Below are 18,498 nucleotides of genomic sequence, written 5' to 3'. Positions count from 1 at the left end.
CCACATAGAGGCACCATCATACTGTTTAGAACTGTCTCGGAACAAGGAGAAAAGATGGCACTTAAGCTGAGTAGATGGCCGACAGTGCCATCTAAACCAGACATAGTAAACCCTGAGTCTGTGTTTATAATCTTCTAAATAAGTAGAAACCTAGTGAACAAACTTAAAAGCAATGTGAAACGCTATATATAATTCTCAATGAGAAAACTAAAAATCACTTCATTTATATGGAAAAGGAAAATGGAGAATAAAAGGATGGTTCGTTTTGAATATATAAAAATATTCATTCATCTTTAATTTATGATGAATGAAGTATATAATGTAAAATTGGGCTCATATTACTTCTCTAATTGAAGGGATGATTTCCCTTGGTAACGAGTTTATGAGCAATGAGTACAACAAGACTTTGCAAAGATGATTCAGAGTAGCTTTCCTTCTTCCTTCCCGTAAATACGCTGAAGTTCCCGTGTCGCAGCTAAATATGATTCTGAAGATACAAATTGAAGGACATAAAGACCAGTTGCTTCCGTATAAGTAATTCAAAAATAGTTTGTCAAAAACGGCATGAACTATTCACCTTTCCACAGTCGAAAGGATATTTGGTTGATAGTAGAGATTTGATGATTAGAAATTCCAGAGTGGATAACTACTCCATGACTGCGAAAGTGGTTGTAGCCGTCAGAGAATCATATACTATTTGGAAGCTTTCCTAGGAGCCTGCTATGGTCAGGATAAAATATTCTTTTGTACAAATGCGTACAACAGATCAAGCAGTTTAACCGTTTTTTTTCTTTGTTCTATGAAACATCTAACGCAATGGGGAAGGGGAGTTGTAGTAGGAACAAGGCATGTTATAACAGGAGGTATAAGTTCATTATTAATTATAGCTTCTCTTTTGTCTTGAACAATCTTCAATACGTACATGTTATTGAATTTATCTTTCTTCTGAAAAGAAATTCAATGTTACATCTCATGGTAATGGAACATTGTCCGCTTCTAGAGAATTCGTTGTCTTTATTTACTTAGCCAATGATGGCAATTTTGAGCAACCTCTTGTTGACTTCTACTGATGTGTATATGCGATTTTCGAGAGGGTACTTTAAGTTTGTTGAGTAAACGTTAGTGTGATATATATTATCAGGAGTTATATATCGAGAATGCCATCTATTGATGGAGGAACAAACAGCTTTCCGTTTACTAATATCGAATGTTCGTGCAAAAAAGCAGGTGGCTAGAAGTGAAGTGTTAGAAGAGGTAATAACGTATTTGAACGAACTAGAGAAAGGAAATAATTAAGAAAACTCATAATTAACTTGGAGTCGCCTTTGAACGAACTAGAGAAAATACATTGGCAAAATATTTAACTTCAGTTGATAGAACAAATGATATTACAAAAACAAAAATCTTTACATTTGCTTCACAAAAATGCTTCGAGTATTTTAAAAAGTTTTGAATTTCAATAACTTCCCTACAGTAGTGCTTCTTGGACCAGATCTAATTTTTAAAACTCACTCATTTTGATATCCATGTGGAAATTTCAATTCTGCTTGTTTTTTTTTTTTTGTAACAAGCTAGTCAATTATGCTTGTTTAATATTGCTCAAATCAACAAGTGTATAATATAAGAATTCGCATTATTAATAGTGATATTATAAATAAACTCTTTTAATAGTTTTTTTTTATAATATAATTAAACACAATCTGTTAAAAGATTCCCGCAGTGTAGAATTAAGTAATCGTGGCCTTCCACAATTTAGGGAATCTGTTGCTAAACAGATTATGCATTTGTTCTCTATAAGGATGATAAACCTCAAAACCTTATCGCCTTATTCCGCAGGTATAATTGAGTGTTTAAGAATTCAATTACTTGTTTACTATTCCAGTGTGAGTTTTAGGTGAGTACAGTTTTTTTGTTTTTTTTTTTTACAATTCTGGTGGTACATATAAGGAAGATGGCCTGCATAAAAATGGTGATGCCCTTTGTTTTAGTAATATTTCTCCAAGTAGGGTTTGCGGGAATGGATATTCTCACAAAAGCCGTACTCAATGAAGGCATAAGTACATTCATACTTGCTGCCTACCGTCATCTACCATAGCTATGAGCCCTTTCGCTACTCCTATATTCTTTATATAAATTTCTTTATAAAAAAACAAAATTGAATGTTTGGTCAGTGTCAATCATTGAATGTGAGTTCTTTACATTTTTTTACATAATTTTGTCATTACAAAAAAATAAACGAATTCAGTCAAAAATGGAATATGTATCGGTCGTTAATCCAGTAATTTTAGTAATTTTAACACAGATAGATGAGATTTGAATGAAGTTCACTTCTTTTTTTTTCTTTTCTTGAGTTTTCTAATAATTTTTTATTATTAAATTTTTCTCAATAAAGATTTTTTTTCTCATATGAACACAAGTCGTTAATAAGAATTTTAATTAGAATTGCAATAAAATATAATGTTTAATTGGTAATGATGTAAAAAACAGGGAGGTGAGACCAAAGATGACATGGATGGTCTTTTTCAAGATAACACTGCTTGGCTTACTCGAGTAATATTTCTTTTTTATTCAGTTCGGTTTTTCCAACACATTATCTGAATCCAATTTGTTTCAATTTGTTGCATAAATATTTTTTTCGGAATATAATAGACCAGTGATCGATCAGAATCTATTCTGTCTGGGAATGGAGTATACAACAGCAACGTTTGCAACTGCCCTATATAACACCCTTCCTGCAGTCACATTCATCCTCGCCTTGATATTTAAACTCGAAAGACTGAAGCTTCGGAGTATCAGAAGCGTGGGTAAAGTGGTCGGGACAGCGGTTACAGTTGGAGGAGCTATGGTCATGACACTTGTCAAAGGTCCAGTTCTCAACCTCTTCTGGACCAAAGAACCATCTGCACAAAACACAGCCGGGACCGATATTCACAACTCCATCAAAGGCGCAATTTTTGTCACAATTGGTTGTTTTAGCTATGCATGTTTTCATATCCTCCAAGTAAGATATTTAAGTATATGCATGTTTCAATTTTAGAAGGTTAAAACACACATATATTTTTTTAATTAATTTTAACGATGAATCAAAAGTTTTTTTCAGGCAATTACCTTAAAGATTTATCCGGCCGAACTCTCTCTTACAGCATTGATATGCCTAATGGGGACTATAGAAGGAGCAATTGTGGCATTAGTAATGGAGAGAGGAAATCTTAGCGCTTGGACCATTGGTTGGGACATGAAACTTCTTACAGTCAGCTACAGTGTAAGTTTTAAACATGTCTTAATTAGTAAAACAATGTCTCATGTTTGTAAGCTATTCCTCCTAATTTTTAAAATCATTCGGAATTATTTTAAAAAAAAATTAGGGGATAGTTTGTTCAGCCCTTGGTTACTACATTGGAGGAGTGGTGATGAGAACCAATGGTCCCATGTTTGTAACAGCTTTCAAAACTCTTTGTATGATTGCAGTAGCAATTATGTCAAGCATCATTTTTTCTGAACAAATGTATTTGGGAAGGTAAGTAAATACACCAAACAAAAACAACATAGACGAGTTAGATAATCAAGATAAAACGAAATATAATGAAATTTTTTTGTCTTGGTAGGGTCCTTGATGCGGCGGTTATATGTGCCGGACTTTATCTTGAAATATGGGTTAAAACCAAAGACTATGAAAATCCTTTCACACCACAAACAGAGGAAGAATCAACCCAACCAAAGTTAAAACTGATCAGAAATGGAAAGGATAGTGCTGATCATGAAGTCATTACTTTCAGCAAGCAATGTGAAAAGAAAAGAACCGTTGTAGAAACCGCTTAAAATGTACAATATCGGCACAAATGTTTTTGGTGGAAGAGTCATCTTCAGAAGCAACTTTAGGATAGAACTACTTACCACAATTGGAGGAAAAGAAATGCAAAACAAAAGAAAGATGACTATTGTATTCAAATAATAAACAATGAATGTGATTATTATAGTGTCTTCGCTACACCAAGAATGCTTCTAAAGTTATCATTCTCCTAAAAGTTAATTGTTTTTATCTCATCAGTTCTTCATTATCTAACCAAAGAGATTAGAAATGGCAAAATTCTACACATAAGAGGCACAATCATACTGTACCGAGTAAATGGCCTATATTGCCATTTAAACCAAAAATCATCAATCATGACTACTAAACCAACCTAGTGGACAAACTTAGAAGCAAAGTGAAAACTCTAGAATTGAGAATAGAAGGATGGTTAGTTGTGAAAATATACAGGTTTACATTCATCTTTAGGTTTTGATGAATGAAGTAATGTAAAACTATGCTAATATTAATTCTCCAATATAAAGGAAAAATCATTAATTCTCCACTGGTAGAGTTTATCAGCAATGCGTACAACAAGACTTTACATAGATAATTCAGAGTAGCTTTCCTTCTTCCTTCCCGTAAATACGCTGAAGTTCCCGTGTAGCAGCTAAATATGTTTCTGAAATACAGATGTAAGGACATAAAATTAGAAAAAAGACCAGCTGGTTTCGTTTACGTAATTCAAAATTATCTTGTCAAATATGGCATGAAACTATTCACCTTTCCACAGACGAAAAGATTTTTGGTTGATACTAGAGCCAGTCATTGTTGGGATAACATTGAACAGCATATCTTGTGTACTTCTGAGCTCTTGAACTATCCCGTAGATGGTTTTCCCATTCTCAAAGTATATATGATTATTTGGATGCTTTGTCTTGCAACCAGCGTGCCGTTCAAATTCATATGCATTGACCACCTGGAGAAAAACATTTTCTGTCAAGAGGCAGAGTCCTCAAGTAATCTTGCATGATTCAATACAATATGTAGCTTACCTTAGAGAAATTACATGAGTCGCATCCACATTGATATCCAGAACCCTTGATAACACCACGCAGCTCCTTCTGGAAACAGCAAAAGAAAAATTATAAACCAATGCCTTTGATTTGCAAATCTTTGGGAAATACAGCGCATTTATATTAGCTACCTCACGAGACCAAGCAATATATTTTACTGGAACTCCATCGAGCATACCGGTAGATAGCAAACTCCTTACATTAGAAGGAAAACTATTGCTCTGAACTTTCTTTGATACTTTTGTCTCTTCATTCTCCGCAGAAACAAGCACGTTGCTTCTAGATCCAACCAAATCTTTGCTAGCTGGATTTTCATGTAATTCAGGTGTGGACTGAGCCATCATAAATTCATACTTGGATCTTATCCTTGCAGAGTTATTTGCATCATCATCAATGGAACCACCAAAAGATATGATTGTACTCTGTCCCTTGCTACAAGAGTCTTGCACGACGTTACCGTTCCTGTTATATACACCATCCCTACATACAGGTGTGCTCTCTTTGTGAAACATGTTACCCTTTGATGCAGCACTATCGTCAACATGGTTATATGTTTGACCCATGGATATTACATTACTGTCAACCTTGTCGAAAGCAATATCAGAAGCAAAATTGTTACTATCATTGTAGGGAGGCAGCAGTATATTTTCATTACCCTTACTGTATGGTTGACCCATTGATATAAAGACGTCATTTTCCCTGTCATAACTTTCACTGATTATATTCTCTTCTTCCTTACCAAATGCAATACCCATGCACATGGAATTCTCATCAACCGGCCTGTACGCATTAGTAGACGATACAAAACTCTCGGAATCCTTCACCTGGCTAACTTTCACTTTTCTGATCCCACCATAGCTGACTGCAGACTGTGGATCCTCAAATGTGTGGGACATGGATAAAGCAAAGGAGTGATCACCGTAAGGTTCCTCAATCCCACTCCTTCCTGGAGTGACCTTCTCGGTGTCAAATAACCGTTCAGTAAATTGACCAGGAATAGACTGAAAACAGAAGGTGTTTCCCCATGATGGGACGTTTGAGTTAATCACTCCAGAAAACAAGTTGGTGGTAGGAGTTTCATGCGCATGTTTCTTGTTAATTGGAAGTAAATCTGCCTCTGAGCCATCCAAAAGCCATTGATGAGGACGCTTCGAAGCATTATCATAAGAAGCCATTTTGCCATCACTCTTAGCCATCCAAAAACTTTGGTTTGGAAAAGACTGCAACACAAAGATAAAAGAGCTGAGCATATATTGTCATCACTAGAGCTTACCTTTCAATCCAAGTAATAGCTTCAAACTCACAAAAAATCAATTAAAAATCAGACGTTATTCCATTACCAAATTACGAAAAGTGGACTCTTTGATACACACATGTTTCAATAACCAATCATAAAGCTTTGTCCAAGTAAATGATCTTGCCCGTATACTATTCATTTCCACTAAAGTTTCTTGCCCCCACAAAAGTTAGATATCTTAACGAGAAACTCGAAAAAAATTAATACAAAACCAATATAAAGTTTCATACTGTCATAACATATCCCTCGATTGTTCTCCCAATGTTTCTTCGTATGGGACCTTAACTCTGCACTTGCAGAAGTAAAGCAGACATTCAGAATTGAAACTGGAGAGTGGCTTCAACTTGAAGAATACCAAACAGCAAACGGAGAAGAAAACCAGATAACTATCGTAGCTCAATATGATCATCAACACAAACGATGTATACAGACAGAAAATTCGAATTCGTGACTACATAGACTAGAATCAAATCCACATTTCCCGTAAAAAAGATCACACTAACATAACCAGGTACCCGACAGACTCTTAAACTTCAAAATCGGAAGGTAGTGAGGTACACTTTTCAGATATTAGCAATCCTAAAAGCAAAACAAAAGAACAAGAACTCAAAAAACGAACAGTCCAACACACACTATTTATTTGTCCAAATAAGAAAGAAACTCACATCTGCAATATCGAGTCACCTGTGGCCAAATAAGATTTTCCACAATGTCGTCGGCGAAGTTAACTACAGAGAGAGGACGATCGGGAATCTCGCCGGCGAAGTGTGACCAACACTGCGATTTTTAAATTCTTTTAATTTTGTTTCGTTTCGATGCGTCGTCTCGGAATTATAATTTTTTCATCTAAAGCCTTCACTGCTCTGCACGACGATTGGAGAAGCTGAAACGATTTGGGCTTTTTCATGTTTGGGCCCCTTATGGAGTACATAATAGAAGTCGTTTTTTTACCATTTTACTTTTATTAAACAAAAGCGTATATTTTTTGTTTTACTTTATAAACAAAAGTCAACTACTAAAATTCCACAATTGTAAACCAAAAAGCTCCCTATCTTTTCTACACAAAATTTAGCTAATACAGGGAAACAAAGAAAAAAGAGTTAACCCAATATTAAGAAAAAAACTTAACAATCTTGCTTTTGCCAATTTGAAAGCTCCACTGTCCAATCCTAGGAATCCATGTGTCATCTCTTCTTTGGCAACATGAAAACATCCAAAATGTAACAGAAAACAAAAGAACAAAGAAACTAATAAATTATTAGGAAGCAGACGATATAAGTCTAGGGTGTGTGTCTATACAACTTTGTGCACGTGTGAGCAACAAGATCTCTTCAGCCTGGACTTTTCCGTGGCACGTGTATGGCAAGACCGGGTTAGGACGATGGTTTTGGTTAAGCGGTTTAGTTCTCCGGTTGGATTGATTCAGAGTTATAATATCAATATGAACCGAAAATAGAGATTGAACCCGGTCTGTGGGTCCGAGAATCTCGACTCTCCTCTCACGTACCAAATTTGTTTCAACCCGTCACCTTTCCACAGTATTCGATCACACCTGAAATAAATGATTTTGAAGATAACATTAGAAAAAAAAAAAAACAACATAAAATGTTCAATAAAAAAATGTCAATATTCATGTATATAATGTCTTTCGATGGTGGAAACTTACCAAGCTGGTATTCTACGCTTTTCCTTTGATTTTTCGGTTTGGACAACATAATTATCCGAGTTTATTAGATATTTATATGTTGGTGCGAAATAAATCCTTCCTTCTTCCCATCCCTGAAAAATTCTACCAGCTTTTTGTTCTATCTTTAGCTGCAAAGTGAAAACGAAAAAAAGAAGTTTTAGTTTAACTATACTCTTAAAAAAGTAATTATATAAACAACCAATAAATTTGAAATGAAAAGTTATTGACCTGATCTTTATCAAGAAGTGCTTCCCAATCATGATTCCTAAGCTGTTCATGCACGTCACTGCTCGCCCTTAGCCGATAATTCAAATCTCCGAGCCATATTACTTTACTGTAAACACAACCACATGATAAAACGATTAATATATATATTTTAAAGGAAATATGGTATTCGATTTCTGACGTTATAACACTGTTCGTAGACTTACTCGTGGTCCATTATCGTTTCGGGGCAAGAATCTTTAGAAGAACGCGAAAATCTTGTCCTCTTTAATATTTCCGTCACATCTAAGTTCCTTCGGACCTCGTCGCCTTCTTTTTCTCCAGACGTAAGATGCGTACAAACAAAGCATAAACTCGTCTCATGCAATGACATGCTGATCGATATCGAGCCCTACACAGAGTAATAAATGGTTGCATCGTTAGCTATTAAGCCTTAGAAGCGTTACAAAAGCTAACAATTAACTATATGCAAATCTTGGACTAACCTTGTTTCCAAGATATCCCATAATGCCACGACCAACGCATGAAACCTTGAGGTTGGTAATACGTTTCCGGAGATCATCTCTTACCCACACACACAAAAAGATCCCCACCATCTGTTTACTCGCTGCAAGAGAATAGCCTCGAGGAGGGGTCGAATTGCATGCAACTGAGTTATCATCCGGAAGATTGGAGAAGCTGAGACGGGGCTGTTGTGATGATTTCGTAAGTTCGATGGAGGTTCTGTGATTTTGAGAAAGTTCGAGGTCATTTTGTGATAAGTTGTTGTTGTTGTTCAAGGCTTCTCGGATCAAAGACAACCACTTAGCCGCAGGGCCATTGTCCTCGGCTCCAAGTACGTTTCCGGCATTTAACGGCACGATTTCTTGAAACCTAAACAAAAAATAAAGTCAATGATTATATGATTATAGTAACAAATATATTAAACGAAAAAGAACGTTAATTAATATGATTAGACGCATACCCTAGCACGTAAATATCGGCATCAGCGGGAGATTTAAGCCAATCTTTTAGGTCTAATCCTTCATGTGGCGACTTCCCTCCCACGTTCCATGTCCCGACGAACATTCTAATCATCAACAATTAAAACAAATTAGTTAATAACTATAGTCTAATTATAAATAAATAAAGAACTAATTTATACATAATACATGTATATATATAATCATGAGAATTATTTATTACTTGAGATCAAGTTTGTCATCAACACGTGTCACATGTTGTTCACCGGTTGATTGATTTATATCCCCATTTGCTTGGCCCAACCAACCTATCTCAACCACAAAACATAAACAAAATCAATTAAATACGTATTTTACTCTTTAAAAAATTATAAAATTATGATCAGACAAAGAAATGTATAAAACAGAAACTGATGAATTGACAATATAGCAAGTACACCTAAAACGGAAGACTTTTTGTTAACGTATAGGCTAAACCTAATTTCTCACCCTACATGTGGATACAGATGTTACAACTAATCTCATTTTATTACTTAACTTACTTTATAACACGATTTTCAAGAGAAAATCTCGGTTCCCTTTCAACGATTACTTGCCGTCGTTTTTAACACTGATGTCTAATACTGCTAAAAATGGACCCAAAGCTCTGTACGGACTGTCCCAATTTCAAGTACGGTTTCCGGCCAATAGATACGACGCCGTTTTCGATGCCCCAAAACTATATATTAAATTAAAATAAAAGTCTTGTTTTCATGAGCTGTTTATCAATATTAATAATTATTTTTACCTTGAAACTTTTCCGGCACGATCATGTAGTAATCACCGTCGGAGCAACTTTTCCTCCTCGTCTGAGTCAGCTCCATCTTCCCTGCAAATAGAAAAAAAAAATAAAGAAACAGAAAATAACAACCTCCGTTAAGTCGATGTGAAATTAAGAAAACGGCGCGGAGTCCAGTAACGAATTTATAAAACAGCACGAGCTTATCTATTACCTTTGACTGAGTAATCTGAGTGAAATTCGTAAGCGCTGCTACGTAAGTTTAGCCACTTCCTCACGACGGTTCTTGGCCAAGAAGACTGCAAAACGCGGCCGTTTTTTAGCGACAAGATACATAAGAAGAGTAGAAAACGACGGGTAGTTTAAGAACGTACCTTAGATTTCAAGATCTTCCCCATATTTCTGTAATAGAACGCTCTGCCGTTTTTTCCGCCACCGTTTTTTGTACAAAGTCAGAAACCAGAATCTGAGGATGATACAGGATGAGGATCTGGTAATTAAGAGGTAAGCAAGATATTAATACGCGTAAACGAAAACGAAATTAATGAAAACTAATGACGAAACCACTAAGAATAATATTTATTGAGCAATTTGGGTCCAATCAAAGAACAAGAAAGACAGAAATTAAAATTTAAAATAAGAACACGCAGACAAAATTTGAACCAAAAATAAATACTAGTAGCAAAGAAATTCAACGGGAAATAGAAAAAACCCTAGTTGCAGGAGAATCTGAGACAGATATTTTAAAAACTAGAAAAATAATCAATACCAAGGTCTTAATTAAGGAAGTAATTATAGTATAAAAGCATGTTGGAAAATACAATTAACACATGTCATGACGCGGAAGAAGCCATGTTCTTCCTTTTTCGATGGAAAAGACTTTTGGTTTAAGCTTCGTTTCTTCTTTACAGAGAGGAAAAACAGAGTAAACTAAAACAGAGGCAGATTTTCTTTTCTTTTTTCTCAATTATCTCGAAATAAAATACAGGTTTGGATTGACCTATATCCAAAAGTTGCAAATCTTACTCATTTTTACTTTCTTGAAAAATTAGAGAAAACAAAAGAAAACTGGAAGAATGTAAGATATAATTTATATTAATTTTGTGGAACAAAAAAAGGAATTAATGAGAAGCTAATTATCTGAAAATACGAGTGTACCTATGTATATATTTAAGGAACACAACTTTGCATTTGATAAATGAGAGTAAGGATAATGAAATGAAAAATATTTATTTAAAAACCAACTTTTTCTGTGGTATGGTGTTGAAGGAGAAAATAAGGAAACAGAGCTGTCATGAAGAGAAAAAACAGAGCAAGTACAGAAGACGAAAGGGCGCAGAAAATTCAAGCAACGACATTAGTAATTTCAGACAATAGACAGTTTGTCCGAAAACGACTTCGTCAACGAATAAATCAGAAATTACATCAGTAATAATTGCATACTTAAAGGAAGAGCTTTACTTACATGAGTATAAGCTATACAAAGCGATGTTTTGTGAACGAAAATGGAGAAGGGCCAGTTTAAATTTTGGGAGTTTTCTCGATTTTTTTTTTCCTCGTTGCTGAGGGAAAAAAGTTGTCAGAGAATTGAGAGAGAAAAGTTGTGAAGGATGAAGAGAGACGTTGTGCTCTTATACGGCGACGTTTTGAGGGGCCTCTGGAGAAGAACGGGTGAAAATGGCCGATCTGTCAATGGAATTTTTAAAAGTTGTGTTATGTGTGAGGTGGACTGATTGGACCAATATAGTCAATATTTAATGTGTGATATTTCAATAGTTAATGATACTTTACATTAACAAGGCGAGGTAAGATACGGAAATCGTGTTAAATCAGGTTTAGACAAAAAAAAAAGAAGTTTTGATAAGAACTAAGAAGCAATAAATGTAGTATATAAGTGTGAAACTGGAAACAACTTATAGATGGTTTTACATAAAATCATAAGATTACTGCTACAATACTCATCCATCAATTCGAGTTTAAAAGTTTTGGTTCTACTCTCGTAGATTTATAAGGTAAAAAGTTTTAGCAGATAAAAAATAATTTAGATTTATAGTTGTGTAAAATAATTTTGGAAAACTTACCATTTCAAAAATTAGATTGTAAAAATTTCAAGAAACTACGGAATTGGAGCCGATTCTGCATATTAGAATTTAGATCTAATTGTTTTGTTCTCAAATATTTGTTTTAAAAAATTAATTATGTAAAGAAATATATCCAACAATATATCTTACTAAATTCTAGAGATTTCAAAAGTGGGTGTCGATAAGACGAACAAAATTTTCCACAAAACAGGCAATGTGATTAAGATAGATAACTAAGCTGTATGGAAAAAAAAAATGTAAACTAGCTCCCTATTTATAATAAGATGTCGACACGGTAATCTAGCCAATTTAATCATAAGCCTTGTTATAGTTTTCATTATTTTTAAGCGTCTATGCTTTTGTGTGTACTACTATCGAGTTTTCACAAAGTATTAAACTATAGTATGAGTCTGGATATAATGTCTTGACGTATATTCGATTCATATACTGATAAAACACGATTCCAAAATGTTAATTACTTCTAGTGAAAGGGCATTAATTAGCAAGTTTCCATTCTGTAGTTAGTAAAAAAGAATGTAATTAATGGGACTCGCTTAAAATCACATAACCTAAGTATTTATGGAATACATAAGTTAAAGATTTATAAATTCAAAAAAAAAAAAAAAGATTTATAAACTCCAGTCAACTCCTTCGCATCTCTCTCATGAATATCCTTGTGCGTTTGACTTCTTGGAACAAGATTCACATTAAGCCCACGGTTTTGTATTATGAATATAATAAAAGCAACTAGTAACTATTTACAATACGAAAATTAACTAATCTTACGACTAATTATGAGCTCAACTTTTCAGTCGTCTTCCCCAGTATTTGTTTATAAAATTTTAAAATTCCTTCGAAACTTTATATGTAAATGAAATCAAAATTAACCTTTTCAGGGCAGTTTAACATGTGACATTTTGAGTATCTAAAAAATTTTAAGTTTCATTCCAATACTAACAAATCATTATTTGAAAATAAATTAATTTGTTTCCTTTATTGTCAGGCAAAATTAATATAAATATATATCTTAAATTCCTTTTTAGTACTTTTCCTAAAAAAGAAAACAAGATATTTTTAGCAAAAAAAAAAATTAAAAGATGCTTTTTCTGACGTGGTAAAAAAATGTACAAATTAAACTGCAAATGCCAGTGCCAGTGTTGACACACATCGTACAATTTCTTGGTCAAATCAGTTATGTTCTTTTGAAAATGTGTACTATTCTGCATTTATCTTCAAACTTGCTATTTTCCATTAAAACAATTAAGATAGAAATAGAACCACTTTTGCTACACGACTTTTTTTTTCTTTGCTAAAAATGATACACGATTTTTCTTTTAAGAAATAAACCTTTAAATTGCCAGTCCTACATTAATTTTTTTGTTTAAGGATTTACCTAAATTAATAAGTAGAAAAGGTTACAAAGAAGCAAGCATATACCAGTCGTACATTATTCACATAGTTACTGACATAAACGTCTAACTGTTAAAAAGTACTGTAGTAAAGTGTTCGTTTAGGACATTCAATAGAATTGGATGTTTGGAACAATAATTAGTTGAGGATACAATCAAACGAAGCTGCGTTGATTATGTATAAACGAGAAAATGTAAAAAAAAAAGGTATAAACGAAAAAATAATTAAGATCTCAGAGGAAATTGGTGAAGTGTTAAAATTGGTGCAAGGAGTAATTAAATTCGAAGAAATGATTCGCATTATGGGATTGTTTTCATTTATACTTTGATACTTCAAACATGTAAGAAGAGCAAGCCAATTATTTCTCCTTATACCCAACATGCAATGCTATTGGACTAACGTTCATGAATATTAAAGTGTACATAAATACATAATTACACACACATATATATATATATATATATATATATATATATATATACTCAGGACTGCATATACTTCTGCACCGTTACCAGAAAGAAAAGAATCCTTGAACGTTTTAAACATTTGATTGTTAATTTATAATTTATTACTATTAAAGCCATATATATAAATGCACTCATAGCGATATAGCAATATATGTGTGATAAAAAAAACGTCGGAAATATTGAACTTTTTGAAGGTCCCTTTTGACTAACCCACAAAAAAACCTAGGAATCGTCATAGTGCTTCATACTCGGACATGTGTTCTAACTCCTTTATTATTATAGTCTTGATTACAAATCAGAATCCCACAAACCAGCATTTAAATATAGTTAATGACCAACTAATCACATAATCTCAGACGACACGTCCTGATTTATCTACGGTCCGAATATTAACGCAACATTTATAGATCAGGTAGGTTAAATTCTCGCATTTATTGATCTTCTGTCCCTTTCACCATTGATATGATCTTATCGATCCATTTCTATGGTGATATGAAAATTTATGTCCCCCAATGTATTAACAACTATTAACCTCTCCTCTAACGCTTATTAACTTATTAATCTATTTTGTGCTTTCGGAGTTTTAGATGTTTGACTAGTCGAAGAAGCTTCCAATGTGCATAACTTTTATCGATTATATATTTCTACATTTGGTTAGTTAACTTTTAAAAGATTTAACATCATGCAACCGTGGCTTATTTTCACGGGTTTACGTAGATGAATTGAAAGAATGCGGGCGACCTAACATGTACGTCGGATTTTAGACTTAGCGAAAAGCCAGGTTTAATTATCTTAAACCTCTTGATATTCCCTACCGCTCATATTATCCAAATTTCAATTCCGATAAAAATTTCATAATATTACTGTTAGCATATACTTTTATTACTAACATATACTTTTATGATTCAATCGGTGAACTTAACTAGTTCGATGAACAATAATATTATTGAATATTTGTGTGTACTATATGATGCCTTTAACATATTGTTGTTTCAGTAGAAACATAGGTTAAAACAAAGTGCAATTGGCAGATATCTAACCGAGATAAAATTTAGACGATCAGACGCATCATAAACTGAAAGTTTGAAACCTCTTTATAAACATTCCGGAACACTGGAAATAAAATCGTTAAAAAACACTGGAAATAAAATTGAGATAAAATTGTAGATATTTTAAAATCGTTATATTAGATCCATATTATTGAAAAAAATTACCTAGGTTATCTAACTAGAGCCAGTCTACGAATCATCTATATATACATCTAATACATTTTTTTTACAAGGGTTCAATAATACAGTGCCTCCATGTGTAAGAAGAATAACAAGAAAAATTAGATATGACTATGATCACCCATCATCTTAAAAAATGTGTATTAGTTTACTTTTCACTAGACATTTTCGAGGTAAAGGATTAAGACATCGATCTATATATATATATATATATATATATATTGATGAAAGTATACATTTTCTTTATTAAAGTGCATATTGTATGTATGCTATATATTGGCCTAAAAGTGGATTACTGAATCAATGTAAAAAGACAACACAATTTGCATCAGCTAAGATGAGTTTTATCAATCAACAGTTACATTTTAGTCAAATATATATAAAAAAAAAAAATCTAAATGACCTAAGCCGTATCATTATAACTTAAAAAGAGCTACGATAAAATAGAATATGTCAACTTTTCACTTACGACCTTAGAATTTGCAAATAATAGATTCATATTTTCCGAGTATCCAAAAAGGACAAATGCATCGGTCGTGTTCTCATCCGCTATGGATTAATTTAGTTATGCCTGGCTCTGATAATTAGATACATATTATGTTCTAATCGTAGATAACTTATGATTAACTTTATGCGAATTATACTACCCCATGGGAATGTATATAGTTGATTTAGCTATCCTTAATGTACATAAATTTTTAAAACCGTATAGGCATGAAATTGGACAGCAAAAATATGTCGAGGTTAAATTCTTGATCACATGTGTCATTAAAGTCATATTTTCAGCCATTAAATAATAAAACAAGGTGGTTGACAGATATAAAAAGACTAAAACAAGTAAAGTTCGTAAAAAGACAAATACTATAAGCTTAGTTGGCGATTACACAAGTTTCAAATTTAAAGAAGATAATGAGTCGTGGTCACAAACTTTTACTAGGTGTCGTTTAATCCCAAATTTTAGGCCCGAGTAACAACAAGAGTATACATCCACTAATTAAACACACGAAAACAGAGTTGAAACACGAAACTAAGTTACTAGGTGTCGTTTAATCCTAAATTTTGATAAAAGAGATCTTGAAACCTTGCAATCAAAGCTATCATAACCGTAGATTTAATACATAAAATGGGACCAGTTGAAAATGCTACACACTCTCGTATTTAAGTTCAACTCAATTTTGCAATGAATAATAGTTATAAATTTTTGTTTATAAATTTTATTTCTGTTTTCATTAAGATCAATAGTTAAAAAGAAAATAGATAACAATCATTCAGTTTAGCTATTAATTAAGAAAAGTCATTCGGTAAAACTCAATTGGTTATTACAACGATTCTTGCTATCGACTTGTAAACTACGAGCACTAAAGTTTCCCTTAAGACACTACCAAATCTAAACGTTTATTTTGTTTCATCCGCAAAATCTCGATAATATTAAAATATGATTGGAAGAATATGTTAATTAGTTAAATACCGAAAAAGCCAACGAGCGTTTGAGATGGAATGGAACAATGAAAAGTGGGTTTGGTTAGTTAATCTACAAACGGCGAATAAAAATCAGAAAAGGCTAAAGAACTAAAGTGTATTCCAATTATTAGAATTCTAACGATATGATTAGTGATTAGTGCCTACAATCAAGTGTTCTGATAATTAATCTCACTTGCTAAAAAGCTAAGTTCCCAAATAGATGCACATGCCCGATATATATATTTTTTTTAAAAGGTGAATGGAAAACAATAATTAGTGGTAATGCTGATCTTAGAAGGATGTAAAAATGCCATGCATGAGAAATGTATTGCAGAAGAAAATTCAGGTTTAGAATGGTACTATGTCAATGTGAATGTGGGTATAGAACTCAGAGTCCATCAATAAAGTCTCGATTATTGAAATATCTTTACTTGTGTTAATATACATTTAATTGTGCTTCCAATTTATCTAATTAATGAGTCAATTCCAACCAACATATATATATATATATATATGATTTACTTGTACATTTAAACAAAGATCGGATATGAATGAATACTATGAAAAGAGCTTAAAGTACTTGTTTTGTTAGAAAATAACTGTTAGCAAAGGATTACTTAACTAATTAATCATTCGAAAGGCATACTACTCGCAATACTCTAGCTCGTTCTCTCTTACCTTGTAATTACTTAGTATCAACGCTTGATTTATATATAGTAAAACGTAATCTCATATTTAGTTTGCTTTATGCTGTCTTTAAAATGCCCATTACAAACTTACGGCTTCAGATAACACTTTTGCTAAAGCTCATTTTTTGTAATTATTATTGTTAAGCTGTTTGTTTTTTGAAAACAAGAACCCAAGTAATGAATGTTTCTTGTGATAATAGAGTTTAAAGATCAATGATTGGGATCTAAAAATTGTATGAGAAGGGGAAGTTGGTACCACCACTCTCCTAGAAAGTGCACTCATATGGCCAGCTTTGGCAGGCAAGTGACCCACTCTTCTTATATTTTTTGCCCCTTTTAATCAGCGTGAATCGTGATTTAATATAACTCTCATTCTACGTTATTCTTAGAAGTTTAAAGTAGAAAAGCATTTAGCATTACATGCCACACATATTCTATATAATACTTCGGTATTACAAACATAAACGTAAAAGTAAATGCTGCGAAAAAATGTAAAAGTAAATAATTATGCAGTAAGCTTATAAAATGAAAACCTGATTTAAATTACGAATATGTAAAATAAATTGAATCAACGAAAATAGTAAATACAATTTCTTTAAATAAAAATATGGTGTACTGATTATAGATTAAAAAAAAAAATTCATTTTTGTGAAAAATTGAATATTTTGATTTTATGTTTTTTTTTTGTAAATACGACATGATAGGAAATAATAAAAGTTCAATTTAGGAAAAAAAATGGAAGCTAGTATAACTGGAAATGGCTAATAATTAAGTACAATGAAGTTCTATATAAACTGTATAAAGTTACCATTTAAACACTTTTAGATATTTCTTCAATAACTTGTTATTTATTTACGTTTGAATATAAGTGATGGATATATATCAAATTTAGATATTATTATTATTATAGATAAAACAGTTAAAAAAATAAAACCAATACTACTTGGTGTGATTGTTGTTGGACCTCGACTGCTATGAGTGTGGTTATAGTTGGAAACAATCGCAAATAACTGTTGCGATTTGGGTGGGCCAGCTTGATATTTGTGGACTTTAATTGCATATTCCTAATTTTTGTTATTGTTGGTTTTGATCTCTCTCTCTCTCTTTTTCTTTTTTTTTTTTTAAAAAAAAACTTTTCAATCGTTATATTAGTGTGTTTGAATCTTACTTGTTTTTCCTGCATTTTAAATAAGTTGTCAATAGTGCATTTGCATAGCACGTTTTGCATGTTTTTAGGTGATTTGGAGCTTAGGAAGACACTAGGATTGGATGCAAGGGAGGAATATCAAAAAATGAAGAAAATCAAGTCGGGGAGTAGAGCTGAAATCGGCATTTACCTCCATTGTGCC

At 32.8% G+C, this 18,498-nt stretch overlaps 3 protein-coding genes across 3 annotated transcripts; 1 reads left to right on the top strand and 2 right to left on the bottom strand.

The window, feature by feature from the left end:
• Window positions 1–419: 419 nt before the first annotated feature.
• On the bottom strand, window positions 420–6,038 carry LOC18026856. The gene is made up of 4 exons (XM_024148385.1): window positions 4,995–6,038; window positions 4,843–4,908; window positions 4,571–4,766; window positions 420–487 (listed from the first exon to the last, which is right to left on the bottom strand). Exons 1-4 carry the CDS (start codon window positions 6,036–6,038, stop codon window positions 420–422), a joined length of 1,374 nt encoding a protein of 457 aa, XP_024004153.1.
• On the top strand, window positions 1,952–3,819 carry LOC18026857 (WAT1-related protein At2g37450). The gene is made up of 5 exons (XM_006410868.2): window positions 1,952–2,091; window positions 2,728–3,001; window positions 3,101–3,262; window positions 3,366–3,517; window positions 3,606–3,819. Exons 1-5 carry the CDS (start codon window positions 1,952–1,954, stop codon window positions 3,817–3,819), a joined length of 942 nt encoding a protein of 313 aa, XP_006410931.2.
• A 1,104-nt stretch (window positions 6,039–7,142) lies between the features above and the next one.
• On the bottom strand, window positions 7,143–11,316 carry LOC18026855 (type I inositol polyphosphate 5-phosphatase 8). Its single transcript, XM_006410866.2, is given in 12 exon segments — window positions 7,143–7,625; window positions 7,628–7,712; window positions 7,827–7,975; window positions 8,076–8,181; window positions 8,279–8,463; window positions 8,558–8,945; window positions 9,037–9,141; window positions 9,258–9,342; window positions 9,822–9,902; window positions 10,027–10,111; window positions 10,187–10,302; window positions 11,278–11,316. Coding segments are annotated over 11 exon segments (1,500 nt in total). The 5' UTR covers window positions 10,211–10,302; window positions 11,278–11,316; the 3' UTR covers window positions 7,143–7,418.
• Between the last annotated feature and the right edge of the window lie 7,182 nt (window positions 11,317–18,498).

This window comes from Eutrema salsugineum, unplaced genomic scaffold (genome assembly GCF_000478725.1).
Source record: "Eutrema salsugineum unplaced genomic scaffold, Eutsalg1_0 scaffold_10, whole genome shotgun sequence".
Lineage (NCBI taxonomy): Eukaryota > Viridiplantae > Streptophyta > Magnoliopsida > Brassicales > Brassicaceae > Eutrema > Eutrema salsugineum.
This window is presented reverse-complemented; position numbering and strand designations above follow the sequence as displayed.

What these genes read in the sequence shown, in the direction of transcription:
- LOC18026857 (XM_006410868.2), top strand. Translation starts at nt 1,952, where the DNA reads ATGGCCTGCATAAAAATGGTGATGCCCTTTGTTTTAGTAATATTTCTC. An exon ending in CATGTTTTCATATCCTCCAA is followed by an intron (nt 3,002 to 3,100) that starts GTAAGATATTTA and finishes AGTTTTTTTCAG; the next exon opens with GCAATTACCTTAAAGATTTA. An exon ending in TTCTTACAGTCAGCTACAGT is followed by an intron (nt 3,263 to 3,365) that starts GTAAGTTTTAAA and finishes AAAAAAAATTAG; the next exon opens with GGGATAGTTTGTTCAGCCCT.
- LOC18026856 (XM_024148385.1), bottom strand. Translation starts at nt 6,038, where the DNA reads ATGGCTTCTTATGATAATGCTTCGAAGCGTCCTCATCAATGGCTTTTG. An exon ending in ATATTGCTTGGTCTCGTGAG is followed by an intron (nt 4,909 to 4,994) that starts GTAGCTAATATA and finishes TGTTTCCAGAAG; the next exon opens with GAGCTGCGTGGTGTTATCAA. An exon ending in ACTCATGTAATTTCTCTAAG is followed by an intron (nt 4,767 to 4,842) that starts GTAAGCTACATA and finishes GTTTTTCTCCAG; the next exon opens with GTGGTCAATGCATATGAATT.